Source organism: Erigeron canadensis, chromosome 8, assembly GCF_010389155.1.
Source record: "Erigeron canadensis isolate Cc75 chromosome 8, C_canadensis_v1, whole genome shotgun sequence".
In the NCBI taxonomy this organism is placed as follows: domain Eukaryota; kingdom Viridiplantae; phylum Streptophyta; class Magnoliopsida; order Asterales; family Asteraceae; genus Erigeron; species Erigeron canadensis.
This window is the reverse complement of record NC_057768.1, coordinates 48,776,928-48,802,947: the sequence shown is the minus strand read 5'-3', so window position 1 is coordinate 48,802,947 and position 26,020 is coordinate 48,776,928. Positions and strand designations below refer to the sequence as shown.

Sequence of the window (26,020 nt, the reverse complement as noted above, 5' to 3'; positions counted from 1 at the left end):
TTAGTCTTTGAAATTATATTTATACCATGGTTGATTTATGAAAAAAATAATTGGTTTAGTTTCATTATTCTTATTTCATTTATTATTCTGTCATTTTTAATAGCTTTTAAGTATTTATTTTACAACTGTGCTAGTTTTTTATACGTACAAGTGTAGTTTTTTTATAGGTTTTTTTCGCGTTTCACGCGTGTTATAATCTAGTATATATATATACCGGAATGTTATATATATATATATATATAGTAACATTCCGGTAAGAACTGTCTTAAAATAAGAACGGTGGGAACACTTAAAAACATCATTTTGATACATTAAAAGTCCATAAAATTAACATAGTGCATAACTAATTGTCATTATTTAAGTTTTTAACAACACAATGATATGTCAAAATCAAAAAATCATGTTTTTTGTTAGATGCATCATTTTAATTAATATGCATCCAAGATGGATGCACAAAACAAAAAACATGATTTCTCAATTTTGACAGATCAATGTGTTGTTAAACATTTAAATAATTAATGATAATTAGTTATACACTATATTAGTTTTATGGACATTTAATGCATCAAAATGTAGGCTTTAAGTGTTCTCACCGTGTTCTTATTTTAAGACTGCATATATTTAGATTAGGGTTAGTGTGGGTTGAAATTATTATGGGTATTTTGGGTATATTTAATGGATAATTGAGGAAAAAGGTTAAGGATCGGAGTTGGGTTTGTTTTATAAGGGATTATAGATGATAGATGTTCATAAGCAAACCACGGCTAAGTTGAAAACCAAGATAAGTTTCAGTCACACATTTTCTTTTTCTTCTCTTTATTCTTTTCTTCCCGTCATTGAATCCACGTCACAACCAACACCACTACCACCATCCGTTGTGCTGCCCACGCCACCACCATTCACAAGTCAGTCCATAGGAGAGCCATGGCGGCTAAAGACAACATGTGTTAGGTAGCTCACATCTATGACCTATCACCCTTTGTGACCAATCATTACACCAATACCGTTTAATAATACCCTTAAGGCCGGGTGGAGTCCAATCGAATCACAATTTCTAGTGGCGAAGGCAGTGTTGGTGGGACGGTAGTAGCAGCAAAGAAGGTCAGTGGTGGTATAACGACGAGTAAGAATGGTGTTAGTTGGTGGTGTTTGACGGAATAAAGGACACATTTATCTTTTCAAATAATACGTACTAATAATATGTAAAGGGAAATGATATTTCTACCACGAATTCTGATGTATGTACCATAATGTATAAGTTTTACAGCTGACTGTACAAACCAGTATTGCATACTTGTGGTGAATCTATCAAAGTGAGTGGTACTAATATCACTTCCCATATGTAAAATGTAGCTAGTAATTTCCGGACAAACATATATAATATCCTATATATGTTTTTTATTAATAAACTAGCTAGCTAGGCCCTTTAATATTGTTAGTTTAAGTACAGGCAAAGTCTTAGACCGATTCAACTCTAATTAATTAAGTTAATTAACTAACAAGTGATTAGATGTTTTAGCCTTTTAATATATATGAATATATTCTATTGAATCGTGATTAGAAATTTAGAATAACCCTCTATATCATATCTTATAATAATACTATAATTAAAGAAAACAAAATAGAACATTTCGTTTACCAAAAAAATTGTTTTGGATTCTTTATTTTTCCTATAATTTGTTTATCAAATTGTAAATATACTTTTAATTTATTTATTATTTTTAAGTATGATATTTAACTGCGACATTGACAGTACATTTATAACTGAGAGATCTCTTTAAAGTAACGGGGGTCGGCCCCTTCCGATTTTTCAGTCGATAGTGTTTGAGTAATGCTACAATTACAAACAAAATTTTAATAACAAAGTTTAAAAACATATGTGGCATCAATAACAAACAATATAATTATATGGTTTTTCTCTTTCTTGATTCACTCTTTTTTTTTCTATTGGTCTACATGAATTTGTAAATATTGTTAGTAAACTTTTGTTTGTAACTACATCATTTCTCATAGTGATTTTTTTCGTTTTTGTTCAAAAAATAATTACATTCTAAAACATGACTTTTGGCCCATTCTGTTTTTTACTTCAAGATCCGCCACTAAAACACCTCTAAATTCCCTTAATCTCCTAATATTAATTGTCTTACACTTGTGTACTCTCAAAATGATCTTTCTTTTTATGTTTTCTTCACCATTCACATTGTTTTCTTCCTAAAGAAACTAAAGTAAAAGATCAAAATGCATATATATATATATATATATATATGATACAATCTCCTACCAATCAAGAAAGACATTAATTAGGAAGGTTCCTAACATGTGACACTTAATTTAACATGATATAAAAACCAGATTACCAATATCTTGTTTGTATGAACTACGTAAAGGGTCGTAAGTCTTCATCGTTTTTATCAAGTCCTCTCATTATTTGCTTTTGACATATGGTCATATCAATAATAAAATAAACAGATTATACTTTGAGGGTATATATATTTCGTATTATTATATTAAAAAATAAAATTTTATAACGGAAAACCCTAAGCAATATTGCATGAATAACAAACTTATTTCTTGATGGGAACACAATTTTTTGAATGGGTAAACGTCTATAAATGTGGCTTTGAAGATTTATTACATGTTTTATACATATGAAGTTATGACTTATGAGTCATTAACTTGATTTTACTAGAAAGGTCAAATTGTTTTAATAGATCAATTAATATATATATAATGCTGATTTTAATATATATGAAGAATATATAATATTAAAAATATCAAGAATTATTGGTGGAAATGATGTAAGAAATTTAAACAATAATGAAGATGGGCATATGGGAATTTTTAAATGTGAAAGTGTATGCTAGCTTGGGGACGCCGAATTTTGCGCTCACGCTTTCGATCGCAATTGAAAGAGATGGTCAAAATTATTTTAATAATTTTTGAATTGATAAAATTATGTTATATATTAAAAAAATAAATGTAGTTGCAAATATATATATTTATTTATCCAAAGCCTACAACGTGAAATATTTGGTATAGTTATTTTGTATCAGTGTGCGTACGTGTTTTTGGTTTTTTGTCTTTACCTAACGTAACTGAAATAGAAAATAGATGAACTTTTATATATTTTGAATGAACAGTGATGCGTATATTATTAATTAAGTTTTTTATATATACATCATTAAAATGATTAATTTGACTAGTTCGGAATTTCGAATCTAAGAATTTTGACGGTAGACGGGCACAAAAGACCACCATAAGAAATCATTTAGACAATGACCAAAACAAAGCAAAAAACATAGCCTTAAAACACTAATAAAAAAACAAACAGTATATCAAATTTTCATCTTTTACCACTCATAATTCAAATACTACTTATGTTGTAAATTGTAATGAACTTTAATTAAAAAAAAAAAAAGTTAGAGTTTATAAAATTTACCTTTAAACTCAAGGTTGTAATGAAGAGAGGGGATCCAAAATTGTGAATTGAAATCAAACTTTCATGATACACTTTAATCTTGAGTTGAAAGGGGAAATCAGAAATGATATATATCTTATTAAAAATTAACCTAAAAATCTTTCTAAAACCACAATATGGTGACACGTTTTTTTAATATGATCCCTTAAATTTAACACTTGTCATTATTTTATAGCTCAAATAATTTTTAAGTTATTTAGTGATGAGAATATATTGTGCATTGAAATTGGTAGCAACATTCGAGAATTTCGAAATTTGTCAATTGTGGGCTTAAGCTAACTTGGGTTGGGGAAAGATAAAAATTTACTTGGGCGTTTTGTTTGAGACTGGGCCAAGGCCCCTCATGATAATATTGTGCATCCGCCACTCCTGACTCCGCCAGTAGCCCAGTAGTATTTAATCCAGTAGTATTTAATCCTTTATACAAAAGGAGGAGTTCAATAAACTAACATAAACTCAATGGAATACGTTAGTTCTTTCAAATCAACTTTGTTGCTCCGGGATGTATGAAAAAAGAAGTCGGTAATATATGAAGGGAAATGTTAAAGAGTTGAATTTAACTTGCATAAAATAATTTGTAATTTTCATATTAAAAGTTCACCCCCTCATTTTCATAATAAATGTACAAATAATTTATGTACCTTAAACACAGCCCTAAGAGCTGTATTTAGCAAACCCGTATATGAATCACAACTAGCTAGCTATTTAGAATTCATTACTTTTATGGATTTCTCTTAAATCATCAAAAGAATCGATAAAGTTTAGTTATTATAGTAAAATAACATGACTCTTTGGATTTATTTTTTTTTTTTTAAATTTGTTTAAACAATAAAATCTTTATTTTTAAATAACAACATGACTTCTCAACAAAATACTTTCAAAATTGAATACATAAAACAAATGCGGTAATTAACCGATCCTCCGTAATCCTAGATCCGCCTCTAACCTAAAATACTAAAATACGACTGAAGGTTTATGAATCCTAACAAATTGATATCATGATATTCACAAATGTATAATATAATTTTCGAGTAGCTAAATTATATAACAAGAAACGAAATGTATAAGAAGACTTATCTTAATATATATATTATAAGATAGTTAAATTAATGACTTATCAACCAATTAAATCGCTCAATTTCATCAAATTGACTCTCGCTTATGTTATCATTTAGATTAACTATAAATTAAAAACTCTAATAATCATTATCAAAATATATTATTATATTATTATTTATATTAATTTGTAGCAAAAAATCTCATTAATATATACTTTTTTGTTTTTCATCAATAATTTACATTTTTTAGCCTTCAATACTTAATTTATATTTATTTTTAGCATCAAATTGAGGAGATTTTTTTAAAAAGTTACAAAAGGTATTTATATTTAACTTTTTAAAGTTTCAATTGTCACTCAAATCAACAATCCTATTTGTTATCAAAGAATGTGAAAGCAATCATAATTATTATCTAATTATCTTAGGACATGTGATTAAAAGTAAACCTATTCGTGTTATGAGTCTGCATCATGATCAAAATTCAAATACATATATACTTGAATGTCAAGTACAGGATCACAAGTATGTTTATATTTTAATTCCTAATTATCTTTAATAATAATATCAAATTATGAGTACAACTGGTTTCAAAAATTCTATGATAGAGAAATTATTGTAGCATGTGTCTTTTAGAATAACTACGATAAACAATTCCATCAATATGTCTCAGTTAATAATGACAGTGACAAACTTGTGATTATTATACTACAACTTGCAAAGTATAACACTTAAAATCGTATACGTTCAAAATTATAAGCTTTTATGAATTAAATGTATGAAAATCTAATATCAATAATATCGTAAACCCCGTGTCCGTCTAAAATTTAGTATCAAACTAAAATATAATGCTTAAATTTGCTATTCTTAAATTATTTAACACGTTATTACCTGCACATAGATATATACTATGCGTAAAAAGGTATAAACGCGATATAAAAAAGCTGAACCACGTCAGCAAAGATTTGTTCTATGGGCTTGGAGTCCACATGAGGCCCAAGATTATCATCAAGAAACGCAGCCACTGATCCCACAAATGCAGCATTCATATAAGTTGTAGGTTCCAAATGAAGAGAGTCAGATCTGGTGTCGCCCAACCCATCATTTGAGTTTGGCCCTCCAACAATCGCCCCACGTGGACATTAGGATTGGGTTTACTAGAAGAAAAGTAGCTCGAGCAGCCATCATTGCACCCAACCTTCGCCGGGTGGACATTTATCGAGTCAATGGATGCACCACGATGATGCAACTGTGTAGGATATTTGCTACCATAGCCGACCATGTATGACATCTTTAGAGGGTTGATTCCCAAAATATAATCCACCTGAAGAAATTGAAGTAAACATATTAAGTGGTTTCCAAAAAATTTAGCTCATTACTTTCTTTGAATTTTAACCTGGGATTTAGCAAAAGATTTGATCTGAGCAGGAGTGAACTTGCCGCTCTGGTAAGTATGTTGGAGTAGCCAAGTAATACCATGGAAGCACTTGATGCATACTGTAAATTGCTACTATCTCTAGTGTACAAAAGTCCACACATATATATATATATATATATATATTGTGAAAACTAATAAATTGTCGAACTAATTATATCCGTTGGATTAAGTAAATCAAGGGTCTAGAAGCATTAATGGCACTTTAGTAAATAAATTCATTCATTCAGATAGTTGGAACGTGTAAAAGGTTAGAATTGACATAATGAAAATTAAATTAAATTAAAATATAACAATCAAATAGATTATTGAATACGCAATTTATCCGCAATTCAATTGTTCCATCCAGTTAGCTCAAATGGTTTTGCAAAATTTGAGCATCTTTCTTTCGAAAAAAGAGCATACATATCTTTTTATTACTATTATTAATATTATTGATTAATAATTGATAGGTTATTTTTTTATATATATTTTTCATAAAATAGGATTAAAACGTGAGATCTATTTAACTTATGAATTTCTGAATTACTAAATATAAAATACTTTAAAAACATAAATTTGTCTATGGTACACATGTGAACCCTATTCAAAAAAAAAAAAAAATTCAACAAAATTCAAAATGTATAATAAATAAATCTTATATCAAATACGTTTGTGAATGACCCTATATACAAGTGTGCAGATTCTCTTTTTTATAACAAAGTCCAGAATTGTATATAAGAACAATCGTATAATAAATGCGCTCACATGTATTCACAATTGTACATGTGTGTTCGAGTGTACACATAAAACGGGTGTTCTAGTGTACACATAACACGTGTGTCACGGTGTGAATGTGTTTATTTTAAGATCAAAAGGAATATGTGTGTTTCAATTCAGTGTACACTTATGTTACGATATGAATGCGTTTAGATGCTTCGTATGTCGTATTGGGATATGGTCATTTGCGTATTTCGGTGTACACGTGTATTTATAGGTTTTTAACTTTTTTTATGTATAAATAATAAAATAATTTTTTTATGTAAAAATAATAAAACAATTTAATAGTTTTTGTAATGTATAAATAATTTACTATTTATATATTAAAAAAATTGGTTTATAAAAATGTCACGATGAAAGTGATATGTGCCAATTTCTCAAACAGAAAAAAAAAGTTCTAAAACTATGAGCCTGTGAGCTTTACGATTTATATAGGTTATACTTAAAGTTAAATTGGTTGATCAATATGAAAATGTCAAAGCTATTTTAATTAATTTACCTTGTAACCGTTCCAAGGGAATTTATGATTTAAATTTTTATTATTAAAATTATCACTTATTATATTATAATAGTACCCTCATTTATCTTAATAAAATAATAGTTACCATGGTTCTCGACATTTTTTTAGTTGACGTTTTAACTTTTTACTATATATATATATATATATAAAAGACTTCTTACATAAATTTTTTTATTGTTGTTTGCCTTTTTACACGTTGTTATTATGCGGATCGGAATTTTTATGTTTTACTTTAACTTTAATTATACAGTTATACGTGAGTCACAAATTTGACAAAGTTTAACAATAATTGAGTGTGACAAATATCAACTTTTTAACAGGCCCGACCTAGAGCATGTGCAAGTGGCTCAATTGTGCTGGGCACCAAAAATTTATGGGTACCAAAAGTTATACCATATGTTTATACATGTTTGTTTGGAAATAAATAATTAAGCCCAACTATATATCTTAAATTTTATGCATCAAATACTATTTGTTCAAAAAATGAAGTATCAAGTACTATATCATCAGTAGTTTATATACAATACATGAAAATAAAATCATTTAAATATATACTATATTAGTTGCTTAGTTTACAATTTATTATGCAAGATAATAATAACTCATACCAATAATATAGGAGTATATTTTTTGACATTAATTTACGGAGCAAGTCGCAAAGAGCCAAGTTGCAAATCATTGTTACAACATATGATTTACTACATTATTGTCATTGTTGTTTTGATGCTTTTAAAAATAAGTACTTGTTGGCTAATTTATTTATATGAAAATTTTTGGCGTTTATTAGGACACTATTCATATTCTTGAGCAGGGTACCTAAAATCCATGGGACGGGCTTGCTTTTTAAAAATGATAAAAAAAAAAAAAAGTCTGAAATAACCTTAGATCATGTACGTACTTAATAAGTGCTTATAATCTTCTTTAATTTGTTACTACTAAATTAAAGAATGTACGTGCGAAACTGAAAATACTTATGATTAGACTCAAATTGAAACTACGTATATCGAAAGATGAAACAATATTGATCGAGAGAAGTTTAAGAACCACACGCAAATCACATTTAGTACTATACTCATGGGAGGCCCGGAGGAAGGGCAAGCAAGACATCCGTCCGGGGCACAATTTTGAGAGGGGTACAAAAATTTCAAAAAATTTCAAAAAATTTCTATATATATTATATATGTAAAGGTTTTAAGTAGAATAAAATAACCAATTTGCTATGAAAAATGTTAGTAGAGCTTCTCGAATCATTGGTTAACTAATTTGATATGTAAATCTAATACTATTATTTAATTGTTGTTATAATGTCTCAATTATATCAAAATATTTTGCTTATATAGTTGAATTCCTAAGAGTTAGGGGCACTTTTTTTCTCGCCTCAGACTGGGCATTCTCATAAAAAATGCATGACTCGTAGATTTCAATTACTTGCCGGATTTGAATTTTTCATATATGGCAACTTATAAGGTTTGTTTTAATCAGAAAACTATTTTCGTTTAATTACATGATGATATTTGAATGTTTATTCCATTCGACATTAGATGGTCGTACTACAATAGTTCAAGGGAAATTTTTAATTTTTGGAACGAATTTAAACAAAGATCCAAAATAAGTGTTCAACTATTTCTGACAATATAAGATGGGCTCGATTGGGCTAAGCCCAGTAGTCGATTACTATCATTAGTTCAATACTGAAAGTGATCTGCAATAGAAAATGTCACAACGTGCCGGAAATGAAATTGAACAAGTTAATAGTATGACAGTGTGTTAAATATTGATATTGTGAAAAGAAAGCTAATGGCATGAAACGCATGCCTGCCTGCCTAAATTTTTTACAGAATACGGAAAAATTTAATGATAAATATAAAATTGACCTAGATATCTTGAAGGATCTTAAGTCTTGACTAACTATCTCTAACAAGAGTAGTATGCTTGAAGCATGGATTTATTTTGAATTTTGAATAATATAACCCAAATTTTTTTTGTTTTTGCATACGTGTTCATATACGCATTTATAGTTTAAAATATCTACCAATAAACTAAAACAGGATTAAGATATTCTTTAAACAACACGTGGCGTAATTGTTGATCGATACGTGTGTTTTTCATTGATTTATTTTATTAAATTAGTTTTCTTAATCGTATATAGATTCAATTTTCTTATTAGAATTATAATTAAACTCTAACTCTTAACTTATAAATAAAAAACGCATTATAACCTTATTTGATTAATCGTTTTCTTATTAATAAAATTGTCTCTTTAGCTTTTGCATATAATATATTTATCATTACTTTTTATTATAATTTAGAGTCGATTATCGTTTTACTTTAATTACAATTTATTTCATATAAATGAATCATGTATGTAGCATATTAGAATTGTTTTATAATACAATTTATATAATTACCGTATATCGTACGGGTATTAAGACTAGTATAATATAAAAATTGTGCCTTTGAATCCTTTAGAAAACGTACATGCAATTTAATTATTTAAAAGCTCCCCCGTCGCATATAATTTGTCATCCTTTCCCCTTCTTTTTTTTCTAGATTTATTGTTGACTACTAAAAATAATCATCAATAATGCTGACTGTCTATTGAATTTAGAGTAAATTTTGGGAGGATAAAGGTAGTACGAGTATTAATTTGTTTGTTAAAAATAACATGTGTTTTTTCAACAAATAACAATTAATTAAACTGAACCATTAGTCCTATACACCAAATTTGTAGGTACAGTTGATGTAAATGTACGTAAAATAAACATGGTACGTACATACATTGCTAAAAGATATTTCTGATATCGACCTATATATGTTTTGTCCAAATAAGTAAAGTGTAAAATGATTTTTGATTGATTATTATTCTTTTAAAGTATATGTGAGAAGTTATTCTCTTAGAATGTAGCGGATATATTTATATGTTATAATTATAATATAATTAAATGCTCCGTACGTAATCCACACATATAAATGCAACAGGTGTGAATGTCACTTTTCCAAACTACCCCCAACGACGATTGATGTGTGTTATCTTCACTACTCATAAAAAATTGGATTATTAGTTGTTTAACAACATCATCTATAGCTTAATTATAAGTGAGTGTATCCATGTATGTGTCAATGTGTGTGAGAGAGAGATAGGACGCTATAGACGATAAATGTTAAAAAAAAAAAAATTAAACTATATATATTCACCCCGTAGTGCATGTATTGAAAATATATAAAAGTAGTATATATATGCATGAATTGACAAGGCATTAATTACACTTGGGTTTGAAAGGTGGCTCTTAGCTTAGCTACATGTTTTAACAACGTATATAGTTGAACAAAATTAGGTAATATTTAGTTGGTTTTCTTCAAGTTACACAAGCTAGCTTTCCCTAGATTTCTCCATCACTACTCCCTCTCTATACACATATATAACAAAGTGTGTGGGACAGACGAACCTCTTCCATCTACCAAAAAACCTTCAACTTTTACATTCATCTTAATTAATTTGTGTCTAGCTAGCGCTTCTTTATCAATTAAGAGTAGTTACTATATATCTTTCTTTCTCTTTCTTGATCAATATATACTACTATTAATCCTATGGAAGGAGATGAACATACTTCACAAGCGCCCCAAGTTCCTCCCAACGACAACAACGCTAACATGAACAACCTAATTAATCCGTATCTGTTGGATTACATGAGTATGAATACCGGCCCTTTGCTTAATAATAATCCGATGTTTCAATATCATCCTTCATCGTCTACTTCTCCAATTCTACCTCAGTTACCGGTAACGTTGGGTGATCATTTGGATAACAATATCACCTTGGAGAGCAGTAATGTGGACTGGGTTAGCCTTCTTTCGGGTTTTGTGAACGTGGATCATCAGGGATCCGCGATGGGGAGGGGGTTGTTGGGTGAAGGAGATCATCATGAGAAAAATAATGGGGTGATGAGAAATAATAATGGCAAGTCCATGAAAAGTGGGAGAGGTAAAAAAGTAACCCCGTCTAGAGTTGCATTTCACACTAGAAGTAGTGAGGATATTCTTGATGACGGTTATAAATGGAGAAAATATGGTCAGAAATCTGTCAAGAATAGTCATCATCCAAGGTACTACTTCTAATTATCTAGCTAGGCATATATATATATATATACACACATCCCTCTACATATAAACTATATATAACTTATCAAGATTAATTGTCTGAGGAGTATACACTCACTAGAAAAAGAAAAAAAAAAGAGATTTGTATGGATATATAGTAGTACATGGACGAGGAGTTTTAATTAAATGATAATTAATGTAAAGATTTTTTAAACAAAACTAATTACACGACATACATGCATATAGATGATATATCAAAGCTTATATGAAATTTCTGGTTGATCGGTATATTATAATTAAGTACTCTTTTCCACAATTAGCTAGCTAGATTGATTAGTTTGTAAAAGTTGGATCAATATAGGAGTAAATTAACTTAATTGATTTACTGATCAAGAATAGCTAGCTCAAGGGAGGAACTACATTAAAGGACATGTTCGTTCAACATATGTTGTGCAAATTTTTTTCGAAATACGTTGATTTTTCTATATATTGGTGCTACGGGTAAACGAGATTTAGGATACCGGTCAACATGGATAACTTTAAACTTTTAAAAGATTTTTATCGCAACAAACTAATAGAGATGTATTTTAGTAATTAAATTGGAAATAATAAGTAACAAAAGTGCTAAAACTCTTATAAGATGTTAAAAATAGCAAAAAATCGTTAAAAATGTTTGAAAATTGTAACAATCTAATAATTATTCGTTACTTTACATGAAATATAAGGCTAATGTTAAAAATTTTGTGCTACGGGTAATTTGAAATCTTGACTAATGTTAAAAATTTTGTGCTACGGGTCATTTGAAATCAAACTCAACCAAACGATAAAATCTCATTTCACATTTTATCGCATTAATTTTATTTATCACATTTATATTAATAATATAAATGCATGGTTATGTAAAAGTGTCTAAAGATATGACAACACTACTTGATGTTTATAATAATGTATAATATATTTAAAACTCTATCATAAATTTTTTCTATTAAAATAAATCTTTTTAAATTTTAAAGATATATAATATTTTTAAAGCTCTTCCAATAAAATTTTATATATACATGTTAAATTTTTATTAATTATCCTTCTTCCTATATTTAATAAACAAATCAAGTTAAGTAAATTTATCTAAAAAAAATAGCAGTAGTTTTTTGGAGTTTTTTTCTTTCTTTTTTGTTATAATAACGGTGACAAAAACTGGTTACGAAAGCGAATGTATGAATAAGCAAAAGCTGTTAGCTACGTAAAACGACTTGTAGTTTATCGAATTACGTTTCTTTACACATGGCTTCATCTTGAATGACTACGTATCAACGTACTCTTTTATATATGTGTCCCATTAATTAGGATAAGACTATACCTAGAACCTAGTAACATCCCAACCAGAGCCTATTCGGAATCGGTCGGGTATTCCTCCCTCGAAACCGGTTTCAAACCGAATTGGACATGGGTCGGGTCCAGATCGGGCCCAAAACCGATTTTTGCCCACGGCTATGTAGCTAGTTAAATTAAAAAAAAAAAACTCGAACTGCTTTAGACTATTATATTAGGATTGGTTAATTTATGCACATTTTAAGTAATTTACCTACCTCACCCAGACTATTTTTCGTTACTATGTTGAAATAGTGATTAAAAACATGACGGATGAACATTTTAATTCATTAAAAGTATTCTCCTTTTTGACCTATGTCTCTCTTTGGTGAGCAAGAAAGAGTAAATAAGTTGACCTAACATGTCTTCCCTAACTACTATTGAAAGCGCACATATTTCATCGAAGGTAGCTTATATTTTAGGGAACTTTTAATATTGGCTCCTCTTACCTAGTCTTTGGAAAAACGAGTGCAAGTTTGATTTATGTTAAAAAATTTCAAACTCGCTAAACTATTCTTAATAAAATCAAAATATTAACCAGATCGCGTTATTTTTCACACTGTTAATTTATATGCGACAAACATCATCACAAAGTTTGGACATCACTAATAAAATAAAAAGAATTACGGCCGCTTCATTGTGCAGCCATATGCTAGCTAGTAATTAAAAAATGTTTGTGCCACAATTTGGTATGGTAATTCTGCAAATTTTTAAGATATATACTTGCAACATCCTCTCCACATATATTGTGTGCATGGTAAATGTGCAAGTTTTCTTTAATTTTTCCGGTATTCACTTGTGTTGTCTATATTGATAGTATTAATTTACCAGTCAAGATGTTAACAATACGTTTTCTTTTTTGTTGGTGGTGTAAAATAATGAAAGGAGTTACTATAGGTGCACTCATCATACATGCAATGTGAAGAAGCAAATCCAAAGGCTGTCAAAAGACAATTCCATTGTGGTGACAACTTATGAAGGCATTCACAACCATCCTTGTGAAAAGCTCATGGAGACTTTGACTCCACTTCTCAAGCAACTCCAGTTTCTCTCCAGATTCTAAATCGATCAAGTAGTCCAACAAAACCACCACTTACTTTTAGTTTGTACATTTCTTGGATCTAGCTACTACCATTGACAAATGACAGTCGTTAAGTTTCTCCCTTGATCCAGGTTCCTAATTGTCAACAGAAACGCCATGGTATGGAAGTGGCATTAAGAGAGAAATGGAAAAGTGTATGTATAATGTATAACCCTTTTATCTTTTATATTAATGGAATCAATAGGACAAACTTTTCTGATTGTCTTGATATTGTTGATCCCTCCAGAGTAGCAAGGCAGACAATCTATAGTCAACTACGCCTACCTAGCTACCACATAGAAATACCAAAATGGTGCCAAACTCCACAACCGCATATATGTGAATACATAAGGTTTAGGTGTGTTACATCCATATCATATGGTCACAATATTGGTCTGAACTTGCAGATTCCATTTTTTCGGGTTAGTGCCCTAATTAGTACTCTCGTTTTTTTTGATAAAAAAAAAAATACCCACTATTAGCGAGACCAAAAAAGGCAAAATGGACATAGCAATTCTAGATTTTCAATAGAGGCATTAACGTGGAAAACAACTAATAAACTGATACTCTAATAGTCTAATATACCAAAATCACCATTATTATATCAAGTAACGATTACTAAGTGGTATAGAATAAACTTCTTTTGGATAGGTATAAACTATACAGACACATCGACACATCTGGGTCAGTCAAATTGTTGATAACATACACAAACAATAATATAACGATACAAATATACAGATAATCTACAGCTGGGTAAGTTTGTAAATTTTTAAAAATGTAAACAAAAGGTTTGTTTATAATAAGCGTCTAGCATCTCTCTACTGACGCCATACTCTATAAATATATCAAAATAACTCGACTATTACAAAATCCTAAACGGGTCAAGATAGAAGATACATCACTAGGGTAATAGTATTATCAAAAATTAGATTGTAAACTACGATCACCCAAATAATGCTTCAATGCATATATGCATATTGGATGATCCCTACAACTTTTATGTTATAGAAACATACGGATTAAAGCAAACTTTTCTTACAACAACAAAGATTTCACGGTACCTAGTGATAAACTTCACTTACTTTTCTGGCAAAACACCAGCAACACCTCCAGCCATGCTACTATCTGAACGTGGACCACTTCCACCGGCTTCAGGAGTCTGACCTCTCACGTTATTTGCCATTAGGGCTTGTAGATGAGGTGGTATGAACGGCCTGGGAGTGTTCAAAATTGGTGGTGGTCTAGCAGCTTGAACCGGTTCGCTTGGCTGAATAATGTTCAGATCTTCTGAGAGCTGCCGGCCGGACAAACTTCCTCGCATGCGGCCCGTTGGCCTCCAGTTTTCCTCTGCTAATGCATCTACTGCACTCCCAGAATTCTCAGTGATCAGAAGCAGTTCAACTACTCGAACTAATTGGTTTAAGGGGATTAAACACAACAAACAACCTCTGATATAGAAAAGAAGACCACAATACCAGGCAAAGTTCTACACAAACATACCTACTTGTTTGCCCATCATTCATAGGGAAGGAGTGAGAATGCATCTACCAAGTAATGACACCTTAGTTTGGTCTAAAAAGACCTACACGTCATTTATCTTTTGGGCAAATCAGAAAAATTAGGATGTGGTTTTTTGCCTTTTTGTACATTATCACACAGTTAAGGTGTGAGAATGAAATAAATAATGAATATTTCACCTGTCTCAAAGATACATACAGTATCTCTCTTTTTGGTGAAGATCCAATCTGAAATTCTTTGATGATGTTTTTGGTCTGCAAAATGCCTTTATGTTGTACCAGAATAGGTAATGAGTCAAAATTGGGTACTTTTAGCATGAGTTGGGACTTGGGATGACCTGTAAACTCTTTTTTGTCCATATTATAGTGAATTCCCTAGTAACTAATATGTTATGCACAATTGCAGAAATTATATAATTATTATACAAAAATAAAGTTTGAATGGAATGATTTATAATATATGCTTAGAAAATATACTTTCGACCCATTCTTTTATAGCTAACTCATTATTCGACCTGTGCAAATAATATATAACCCAAATCAGTCCACTCAAGAGCAAACACATTGAAATTGCCATCACCTCAACTAATAGTCAAACACCATCATCAAAATTCACAATTGACAATAGAAAACGTGTAATAATACAAAGTATGTTTTATGTTACCTCTTTGAGAGACGGATGATCCAGGAGTCTGTACTGGAGGTGGATTAGAGGGCGGCTGGCTTATACTCTGTTGACGGGTAGCTCGTTCAATAGCAGCCAATGAATACTGCGGGGTTACGCTACTTGCAACATTAGGCCTTAGACCTACACTTCCTAGGCGCACATGAGGAGATGGTTGACCAGATGAACGAACAGGAAGTGGATTCCTTTGATTCAGGGGTTGATGTTGATGTGCACTAAAACGGTTTTCTGAAAGAGGTGAAGCATATCGCCCGCCATTTATATGTTGAGGTGAAGCTGAACGCCCACCGATTTGTGGGGCTGTTTGACTTGAAAGAAGCGAGTGATCATGTTGACCCTGATTCTACAAGAAAAAAAAATCAGAGAAGCTATAAAATTAGAAAGGAAAGAAAATCCGAAAATACTCTTACCTGAGAATTCATGTGTTGTGCCTGATGCTGATTCAGATGAGATCTTGACAAAGTTTGCTGTGTGTTTCCATCAAGCACTCTTGCTGAATTTTGAGCCGGAAGTGCTTGAATGGCATTGGGTATTCTTGTTACCCATGTGTGGTGCCTCATATTATTCGAGTTGCCATGCTGTTGTGGCAGCGTATTATTGGAATTAGATGTTTGACTTTGACCCTGGTTCAACGAATTGAAAAGTTGATTGTTCCTTTGTACAATCTCACTAATGGCAGATTCACCAGCTGCAAGTCCCGATGAATAGAAGTCTCTCCAAAACCCGTCTTCCATATGTGGTGCAACACTTTTATTAATGACGTTAGATTCACCAGCTGGAGAAGGTTTTCTATCATGATCATTATCATTTGTATCCACTTCGTTATCAACTCCAGTAAGGTCCATTATATCATCCACATCTTGGATGTTAGTTTTTTGGTCTGAAGGTGGTGCCTCCTGTAGTTTCTCTGTGTGTTCATTGCTTTCAGTGTCAGGTTCCCATGACCCATTGGCAGAGATTTTCACATAAGAAATCTCTTCTCCTACTTCTTTCAAGACCTAAAAAGCGAATGAACTGATTATGATATACAAATGTAAATGAACAAAAGAAAACAAAACGATGAATCTTAGTAATTTGATTAGGGAGCATTGTGTAAGCAAATTGGTATTCTTAGTAATTTTGTGAATGATAATATGATTGCTACTCCCCAATTTAGTTATAAAGCTAGTGTTGCTGATTTGACCTAAACAAAGGGTGGGGAGTGGGTTTGGGCTAAGGAATAGTATAGCAAAATTCCTAACTTGTGCAAATTTGATGTTCCTGTTATTGATGAGCAAAGGGCGGATAGAGTTGTCTGGATTAGTAATAAATGGACTGAACTGAAATTTAGTGTTAGTAATGTGTGGAATCATGGTTGTAAATCTCGGTTATCTCGGCCGATATATCCCCGATATATCGCTTATCGGTGGTCGACCGAGATGATATATTACCGATATATCCCCGATAAATCCGATATATCCCCGATAAATCCCCGATATATCGCTTATCGGTGGTCGACCGAGACGATACCGAAAAGCGATATTTACAACCTTGTGTGGAATGACACTAGAATGTATGGTAGGAAAATAGATTGGGTCAATCTGATTTGGCTAGCCAATGTATTCCTAGTCATGCATTTATTATATGGTTAGCTGTAACAATTAGATTGCACACTCAGGATAGACTGGCAAAATGGTCTCCTCTGAGGCAGCTCAGATGTGCTGATGTGCATTATGTGATGGTCAAGAAGATTGTTGAGCACTTATTTTTTACTTGTGAGTACTCAAAGTGGCTGTGGCAGGAAATTAGGGAGAAAACAAAGGGTCAAGAAATGCCTGATCAATGGGGGAAGATTGTTAACTGGTTTACTGCCACTAAATTCCCCAAAACTGTATGAAATATTGTACAGAGAATTTCACTTGATGCTAGTGTTTTTTGGATATGGAAGAGGTTATTCAAACAAATTAGCAGCCCAAAGGAAAAGTTAAAGATCCAATTGATGAAATGCATTGAATTTAGGTTGTTGAAACTCAAGTTTAAAATTGTGCTGCATACAATGAGCTGAAGGTGAAATGGAACTATGAGAGACCAGTGAGTGGTATATTGGGTCTATGGAGGGCCTGATTCTGGATGGTGGTGTTATAATGTGTATAAATCTGAAGGGGAATTACTATATGTAATTAAATGTATGTGCAGGTAATGTGCTTGTATGGCAAAGTTTTGGCAGTATGGAAGGATAATGGGCTGATCTAAGTAATCTATTTTGGGAGTGTTGATTGCTGCTAAGGTTTGATGAAGCTGTAAGAAACGTGCATTGTAAATAACTGGATATGTGATAGTATAGTATAAAGTGAAAGAGGTAGATTATAGTTTACTTAAATTGTGTCAATAATGGGCACGTCCATTGGTTGACGGTTATTGAAGTTGTATACTTTAAATGTTATTGATAATGTAAATGAAGTTAAAAAATATATAACAAATTTAGAGAAATAACGATGAATCTTGACTTGCCTTAACCATACTCTGGTCAATTCGAATATCATGGAAGCAGACGGGCTGTCTACAATGGGGACAGCGCCAATGTGGTCTTCTCGAGTTAATGCCAACATAATTGTTGAAATCGAAACACTGCCAATATATTATCAAAATCCATATTATTTATATCATATAAGCATTTCCTGAACAGTAATGAAGAAAAGAGAGCCGACCTGAAGGTGTTTACATGAATGTCCTTTAACAGGGATTTTGATACGACTGAAACTGTAAATATATAACAAACCGAATTTATTGACAGGGATTCCGTAATCAGTAAGTGCTTGTTTATATTTTCTACCTTATGGGACACTTCAGTGATATTCTGGATGGCCCTTCAACTATCTCGTTATCTATTATAAGAAAAAAAAAAATTATGAGCTTAGAAAGAGATTAGTTCATCAAATTGACGAATAAAAATGGATTTAACCAAAAAAAAACCCACTGATACATATGTCTATTCACCTGAATCAGATGGAGCAGCAACTGGTGGAGTATAGTCGGCAATGATGGGAAAGCTAGGGTTTGAGACAACACTCATAAAGGCGATTGCTATAATATACTTCCCTAAATAATATCATGACCATATCAGATGGTGGAGACATGTAAAATATTTTAGGATCGTGATTCGTGTATATTAATGTAAGAATTTACCATTAAATTGCCCGACTACTTGAAGAAGATTGCTTCCATATTTAAGCATATGTGTCACAGGTGTCGGCATCTGAGGTCCAGGATCCTGATGGGGAAATTTGGAAACCACAAAAATGTTAGTGTTCACCAAGACAAGATTATAGGATGAATCTTGGAGCAAGAAACACAAACCTTGTGAATACAAGTCCTTCTGTCTACTCCCTCACCATTCAGTAAAAAACTACAAATTAAAGACAAATAAACAGTGAGCTGCCAACTTCAAAACTTGAAACACATACATAGGTAAGAACAGGGTTAGGTATTCAATTTGAGTGCATACTTGACTTGCTGGGGACTTATGATGCATGATGAGGTCTCAAAATTATCTGCTTGAGCAACAAATAAATACTGCATGGAAGTTAAATTCAGTTAAAAACTTAAAATAAATGAAACATAATCATGTAGGAGAAATATGGATTCATTAGTAAGGGACTAAGGGCACATCATACTTCATAAAAGCTAACATTTCCCTTTCGAATCAAATATCAACCAATAAGTAACCCACATGAGAATGTAAAGATATAATTCATATGGTAGAAGAATGACATGACAAAAAACAATGCTTACTATTTTCTCATCAGGAGAAGTTCTAGAGCGTTTTGATATATGCAGATCGGTCACATATGAATCATAACCAGGCTATAATATAAATAAAACGAAAATTAGATTACAGCGCTGCAAGATAAGTTCTTTTTTTTTCCAAAAATATGAACATCATTACCGTGGTCTCAAGAACAGATAGTATATCCCCCATCTTCATTCCTGGGTAGAACCTGAAAGTAAACTTACGATGTAAACATATAACTTAGGAACCAAAACTTCAGCAAATGGACAACAAATTTTCTTCAGATCGTAAAATTGAGCACAAAGCTAAGAAACCACATAAAATGAAGAATGATACACAGAAAGAGAAGATAAGAACCGTGACATGATCGTGGAGATGGTGGAACGTAAGTTGCTCTCATTGTTCTTCATAGTAGAATTCATATCTTTAACATTAACACTGCAAAAACTGCTTTGCATCTACAATATGCAGACAGACCTTTTTAGAATTATATTATGAAAAGATGAAAGAAGATCGTTGTTAAAACCACCCACAAACCTCATCTGAAAGAACAAGAAGTTCATCCTTCTCCTTCTCACCGAACCAACCATTAGTACATGCACTCTATAAAAAAGAATCAAGCAAACAAGATCATGTATATAGCGAGGAGCTGCAAAAAACGCACTAGTCATTTGGTGGCAGAACGAGTACCTTTACAGAGATCATGAGTACCATCACAGCTGCTTGTGATGCGAGATCATTTTTTCGCTGACATACCTAAGCATATAGTAGTGACATCAGAATTTTGTGTCTTATAGAATATTTTGTTGCAGGTGCCCAGCAATAAATTATCAACAATAAGCAGGTTAGATTAGTGCTTGAAGGCTAGTTAATCACTTAATCCAACAGTAGAAAGCAAGTAAGAATTTAAGGTTAAAAACAGTGAAGAATTCTGAACTTCATTTCCAGATATGTCTGACTTTTGCAGAGATCAAGAGACATGACCTTATCGGGTCATGTAGAAATTATACACAGTTTAAGAAATCATCATCTGATAAGAAATGGTGATACTCATGTCTACTAAAACAAAACTACAGTACAAATTTTGAGAAAAGATACTCAAGGCGCTAAGGTCCCCGAAACGAGGCGAAGTGTGTGCCTCAAGCACTTGAGGTACACAATTTTTACAAAATGCCTATAAATTACTTGTGCATTACAAATGTATGACTTGTAAATGCTTAAACACCAATATGAGCTCTTATAACAAAGATCAGCTTGGAGGCTGAAGCTGATCCAAAATTTCCCCAAAATATATCTGAAGTGAAGAGCATTGATCAATAGATATATTATAAAAATGTCAAAATCCAGTTGTGTTTTTGTGTCTACTCTATTTCTTTAATTTTTCTAACTTTATAACCTATCCTGAACATATTGGTTCCTGTCAGTAGCAATTTATAGGCATAAGTGTACTAAGGTTCTACAAAGCAAGAATTTAAGCTCAAGAATCCACCTGCTTATTATCCTTTTCCTTTTTTGAATTTGTGTCTTGCAAGAAGAGATTTTAAAAGGCACTTGTAAAAATGAACAGGCAATAAGAGATCAAGATGTGTGCCTCATGGAGGTCTCTACGCCCAAGGTACCCAGAGACGAGTTGATAATTGCCTCGTGCAAAGTGTCTCATGCACTGGTGGATTCAACATGTTAAAGGTATGATCAGTGGATCCCAGTCCAAATCAGCCCAGCAATGATAAATTTGATACACTTTTTACTTTGACCCGAACCCAAGAAAAATATGACCCAACTAGCCCATCGAAATTGGAAAAACAACCTGACATGTTAATAAAATGTAAAAAGAAAAACCATTGTGAAATGCGGCTTATGAAGACCTAATGTTTCATGTATATCAACTTTACATCTTTATAATATACCTGTTGAATGTTGATCAATGTTCTTGAAAAGTTTTACACCTTTATAATTGATGTTTGTATGATATTTAATATTATTAAATGGATAGCTTAAATGGCGGATAGATGTTATTTTTGGCACTTTTCATAATTTTATTTTTGCCCCCGTCGACATAGTTTTCTGGATCCACCACTGGCCTCAAGCTTGAATTTTAATACGAGAGGCGACTTAAAAGACCATAATGCCGTACAATATATCAAATTACCCATGCGTAAAAACAACGAACTTCTCAAACAGAGCTTTTACAGTAAATATTCAAAGGATGAAGTGGTAACCTGCTTTAACAGATTGGGTAAATCTGGAGCTCTGCCTGGGACATCTTTACTAGCAACAGCATAGTCAATACCCCTGTAGTTGTCAATGTGCAATTAGAACATCTTCACTATCTTGGGTTTAAGGACGGTCATGGGGATACGGATACCCGGTTAGGCCGATCACATCTAAGTCACAAACTCGCCCTTCCTGGGTAACCTTTATTAGAAAACCACCCCTGATTACATTTATTTATTGTAGGTGTGACTTACCTTAATACTGGTAGTGTTGACCTTAAAAAAAAAAACCCTAACAAAATATATACTTCAAAAAATATATTAAAAAACCGAAAGCGAAAAACACTATTCCCTTGACCCAACTACATTCTTTGAGCAAATTCAAGAACAGTTTTAAGTATATAAAACAATTAGACAGGATCTACAAAAATCTTGAAGTTACAAATCAAGAATGTAGGTCATTCTTAAATAATAAAATTACAGGATAAAGAGAAACATGCTATACCAATCTTGGGGGAAAAAAGGCCTTAAATTTAGTATCATATGTCAACTTTCTTGAAAATCTTGTTAGTCCAGACCATAATTCATCAGTTTCAAGAAACCAAATTAGGGTTATTCTTGCACTTTATTATAGAAAAACTAATAATAATTAATACAAAAAAGATACATATATTTATGAATTTAGGGAAAACCTGGCAAGAGAGAGGCAAAGATTGCAGAACTCAGTGTTATCAGTCTTTGCATCGCCGCCAAGGTGGGCAACTAAGCGGCTAGTGACGGCGGATATACGGAAAGAATTGACGTACAACGGCGATAAAGTTTGGCCACCGTTCGACATGTCCACCGGAGCGTCTGCAACCCCACCTGGCGGTCTCACCACCGTTCCGGTCATTCTCACAGGGTGGGGTAGGTGCTACTATATTGATATTTTTTTATATGGAATTATTTAATTTAATTTAATGATGATGATGATGATGATGATGAATTGATGTTGACAAAACTGGGATTAAGAAGAAATTTCTATATCTGTATCTTTGTTATTTACTTTGGGTTTTTATTTTCGGAATGTTATGGGGTAAAATTTATAAACCCCATATCACCCTATTAAATATTAACCACCACATATATAATCATCACCAACACTACTAAACACCACTATCATCACTACCTTCTACTACAAAATAGAACATTTTGTAAACTACTTTATACGAATAGAAAAAAGTATGAGGTTGTTATACATCTAATTTGGATAAAAAACCTCTCACATACTAATATTTTAATATTTTAAATAAATACATGGCCTCCATGATTTTTACCTTTAAAAAAGGTATGTGAGGAGTTTTTCATTCAACTTAGGAGCCTAACAGCCTTATATTCCCTTCCCCCTTATATGAATTATATATCGAACTTCAATTTGTAATAAACTTTCAAATCATGTGTATTGTATGTACTCGCGTATATATGGTAACCATATAGACCGTCACTTCTAAGTTTTTTATTAGTCGGATACATACAATGTACAGAATTTGAAAGTTCATTACATACAATGCACATGATTGAAGTTTGATACACACTATGACAATTCGTGTAAAGTTGATTGCATTCTAAAATACCAATCCTTTTTAGTCTGATTATTGCATAAAATTAAGATTATAAAATATCCAGAATACATCTCTTACATATTAGTCTATATATTGTGATCCTTTAAATTATTTATATTATGCCTCTTTTTACCATATCACATACAATACTTACAATACTCTCATATCTTAAGATACCTATAGTACACTCAACACCACCACGAATAGCCACTCACATCTCGCAACTGCTACCATCACACCGCCCATATTTTTGGGGTAACCCGTCAATTATATTAAAAGTGTGTGGTGAAAATATAGGGAACTCGAACGTGTTTTAAGTTGTTTTAAAAAAATGCACAATAAAAAAAGTGATGGCGATGACGCTCGATATCTATGATAGTTTTATTTTATAAGATATCAAAAGTAACTATAGTGTTATGTTACAAAGTTGATTTTTGATTTGCATGTTTTTCATTTTCAATGCTATGTAGACCTTTTACTTTATAATAATAGGGTTGTAATCAAATAAAAACTGAATTTTTTTTTAAAACATGGACAAACAAGAGACAAATCTCAGACACATATTTTTCCTTTCTTTTTCTTTCTCCTTATTCCCCCACCACAACCACCACCACCGTCAATGGAAATCCATGACTCAAAGCGGGTTCCACCCTTAGAGGCATTAATAGATGGTAGTTGGTAGGGGTGATAAATCATATAATTGACCAGATAAGGATATCTACTAATGGGATCTACCCTTAACCGTCATGGCTCTACCATGGACCGGGGGGGTAGTAGTGGTGGTGGTAACGACGACTGCAGATGGTGGTGGTGGTGTTGGCGCGCAACAGTGGGTGGTGAGAATAAGGAAAAAAAATAAAAAAACAAAAAATGTGTGGCTAAGTCTTTCGTTTTAATTTTGGTTATTTAAATGAACATGTACTAATACTCGTAATATTATTATTTAAATTTTGTTTTTAACAACAACAAAAAAAAATGTGTGGCTAAGATTTAGAATGACCATTGGCATTTGTATCCAAATAACCATATTTATCATCTATTTTCATTAACATTTTCCTTCACAATGTAATCCTTTTCAAGCATGTTCCAATGTAATGAAAAGGCTCACTTTTTAATCTATAAGAAATAGGCCGAGTAATATTACGACAATTAACATGCAATGTCTCTAATGAAGCATCATAGATAATTTTGTAAATATGTATACTTATATATGACAATTAAAGATTGCATACTTCAGGAATATCACAACCGAATACACCACAGATTATACCAAAACATTATCAAGATCATTAGATGTCGATAATTGTAAGTCCCAATTTCGTATAGATCGATCGTTAACAAAATTGTATGGTTATGTTGAAAGTGCGGAATCCCCTCAAGATAATTTTGATTATATTTGTTTAATCAATATTATCGAACATACAAATTATATAAACAAGAAAGCCTTCAAACAATTGCAGAGGTTGCACTTTGTGACTAGGCTATATGAAACATGTACACACTATCTCTCAGTCAAAAGTCACATGCATTATTTTTAGGGTTTTGTTGATATAGGATTTGATTAACTTCAATGGATTTTTAAGATTGTTGAAGTTAATCACTAAAACTTCAACAATCTTAAAAATCCATTGAAGTTAATCAAATCCTATATCAACTTTATTTAGAATGCACCATAAAATAATCATTAGAAATCTAACATCAAAGCATATACATCAAAGTATTAAGTTCATTGTTTACTTAAAACTTAATTGCAAAAACACAAAATTATATCAAATCAAAAATGATCATCTCAATAAAGTCCTAACAATTACACATAAACGAAACGACAAAATGACCAATCAAATTTATGTTGTTGTCATCACACCAAGTTGCATTTACACTAATGCTAACAAACATTGGTTGTATGCATTGGACATAGAACCATCTAATTCAACTATCGTGCTAAAAGTTGTATGTTCACACACATCCAATAATTATGTTCAAACAAACATAAACGAAGAACATTATATATGTTTATGTTAATTCACTCAACTAAACGAAAAGCTAAATTTTTACCGTTCACAAAATTTCTATTCACTTAGACCATCCCCATCCATGAAAATTTTCTCTAGTCGGTTGCCCCAAGTGGGGATATTTTGGTAGGTCCCATCAAATGCGTGACCAACTTGTTCGGTGTACTCAACACTGCTCGGATGTTAATTATAGGGAAATATGATACATATAGCAATATAGTGGCCATCATTTTATAGTTATATATTTTTTGGTAGTATTTTTGTTTTTTATATTTATAATTATTTGTATATAATACCATGAGTTATTTATATTCTTAAATGTTTAATAAAATCTGAATATTTTTTAAGATAAATTAATTTTTTTTTTAATGATGATAACTAACTTATTATTTTGAAACAAAATATTATTTTAACTTTTTAAATTAA

The 26,020-nt window shown here is 31.6% G+C and overlaps 2 protein-coding genes across 3 annotated transcripts; one reads left to right on the top strand and one right to left on the bottom strand.

The window, feature by feature from the left end:
• Positions 1-10,835: 10,835 nt before the first annotated feature.
• LOC122611034 (probable WRKY transcription factor 56) lies at positions 10,836-13,833 on the top strand. Its single transcript, XM_043783986.1, has 2 exons — positions 10,836-11,350; positions 13,599-13,833. The coding sequence occupies exons 1-2, from the start codon at positions 10,836-10,838 to the stop codon at positions 13,774-13,776; spliced, it is 693 nt and encodes a 230-aa protein (XP_043639921.1). The 3' UTR covers positions 13,777-13,833.
• Positions 13,834-14,541: 708 nt separating this feature from the next.
• LOC122579849 (E4 SUMO-protein ligase PIAL2) lies at positions 14,542-22,962 on the bottom strand. Of its 2 annotated transcripts, none has more exons than XM_043752100.1 (17): positions 22,674-22,962; positions 21,988-22,060; positions 20,459-20,524; positions 20,306-20,371; positions 20,126-20,226; positions 19,925-19,976; positions 19,771-19,842; positions 19,484-19,551; positions 19,336-19,384; positions 19,165-19,249; positions 18,976-19,077; positions 18,812-18,863; positions 18,687-18,738; positions 18,490-18,606; positions 16,410-16,997; positions 15,979-16,342; positions 14,542-15,159 (listed from the first exon to the last, which is right to left on the bottom strand). In XM_043752100.1, exons 1-17 carry the CDS (start codon positions 22,871-22,873, stop codon positions 14,876-14,878), a joined length of 2,391 nt encoding a protein of 796 aa, XP_043608035.1. In that variant the 5' UTR covers positions 22,874-22,962; the 3' UTR covers positions 14,542-14,875. The 2 variants fall into 2 exon arrangements, with proteins under 2 accessions (XP_043608035.1, XP_043608036.1); XM_043752101.1 differs by having other exon boundaries at positions 15,979-16,336.
• Positions 22,963-26,020: the final 3,058 nt, after the last annotated feature.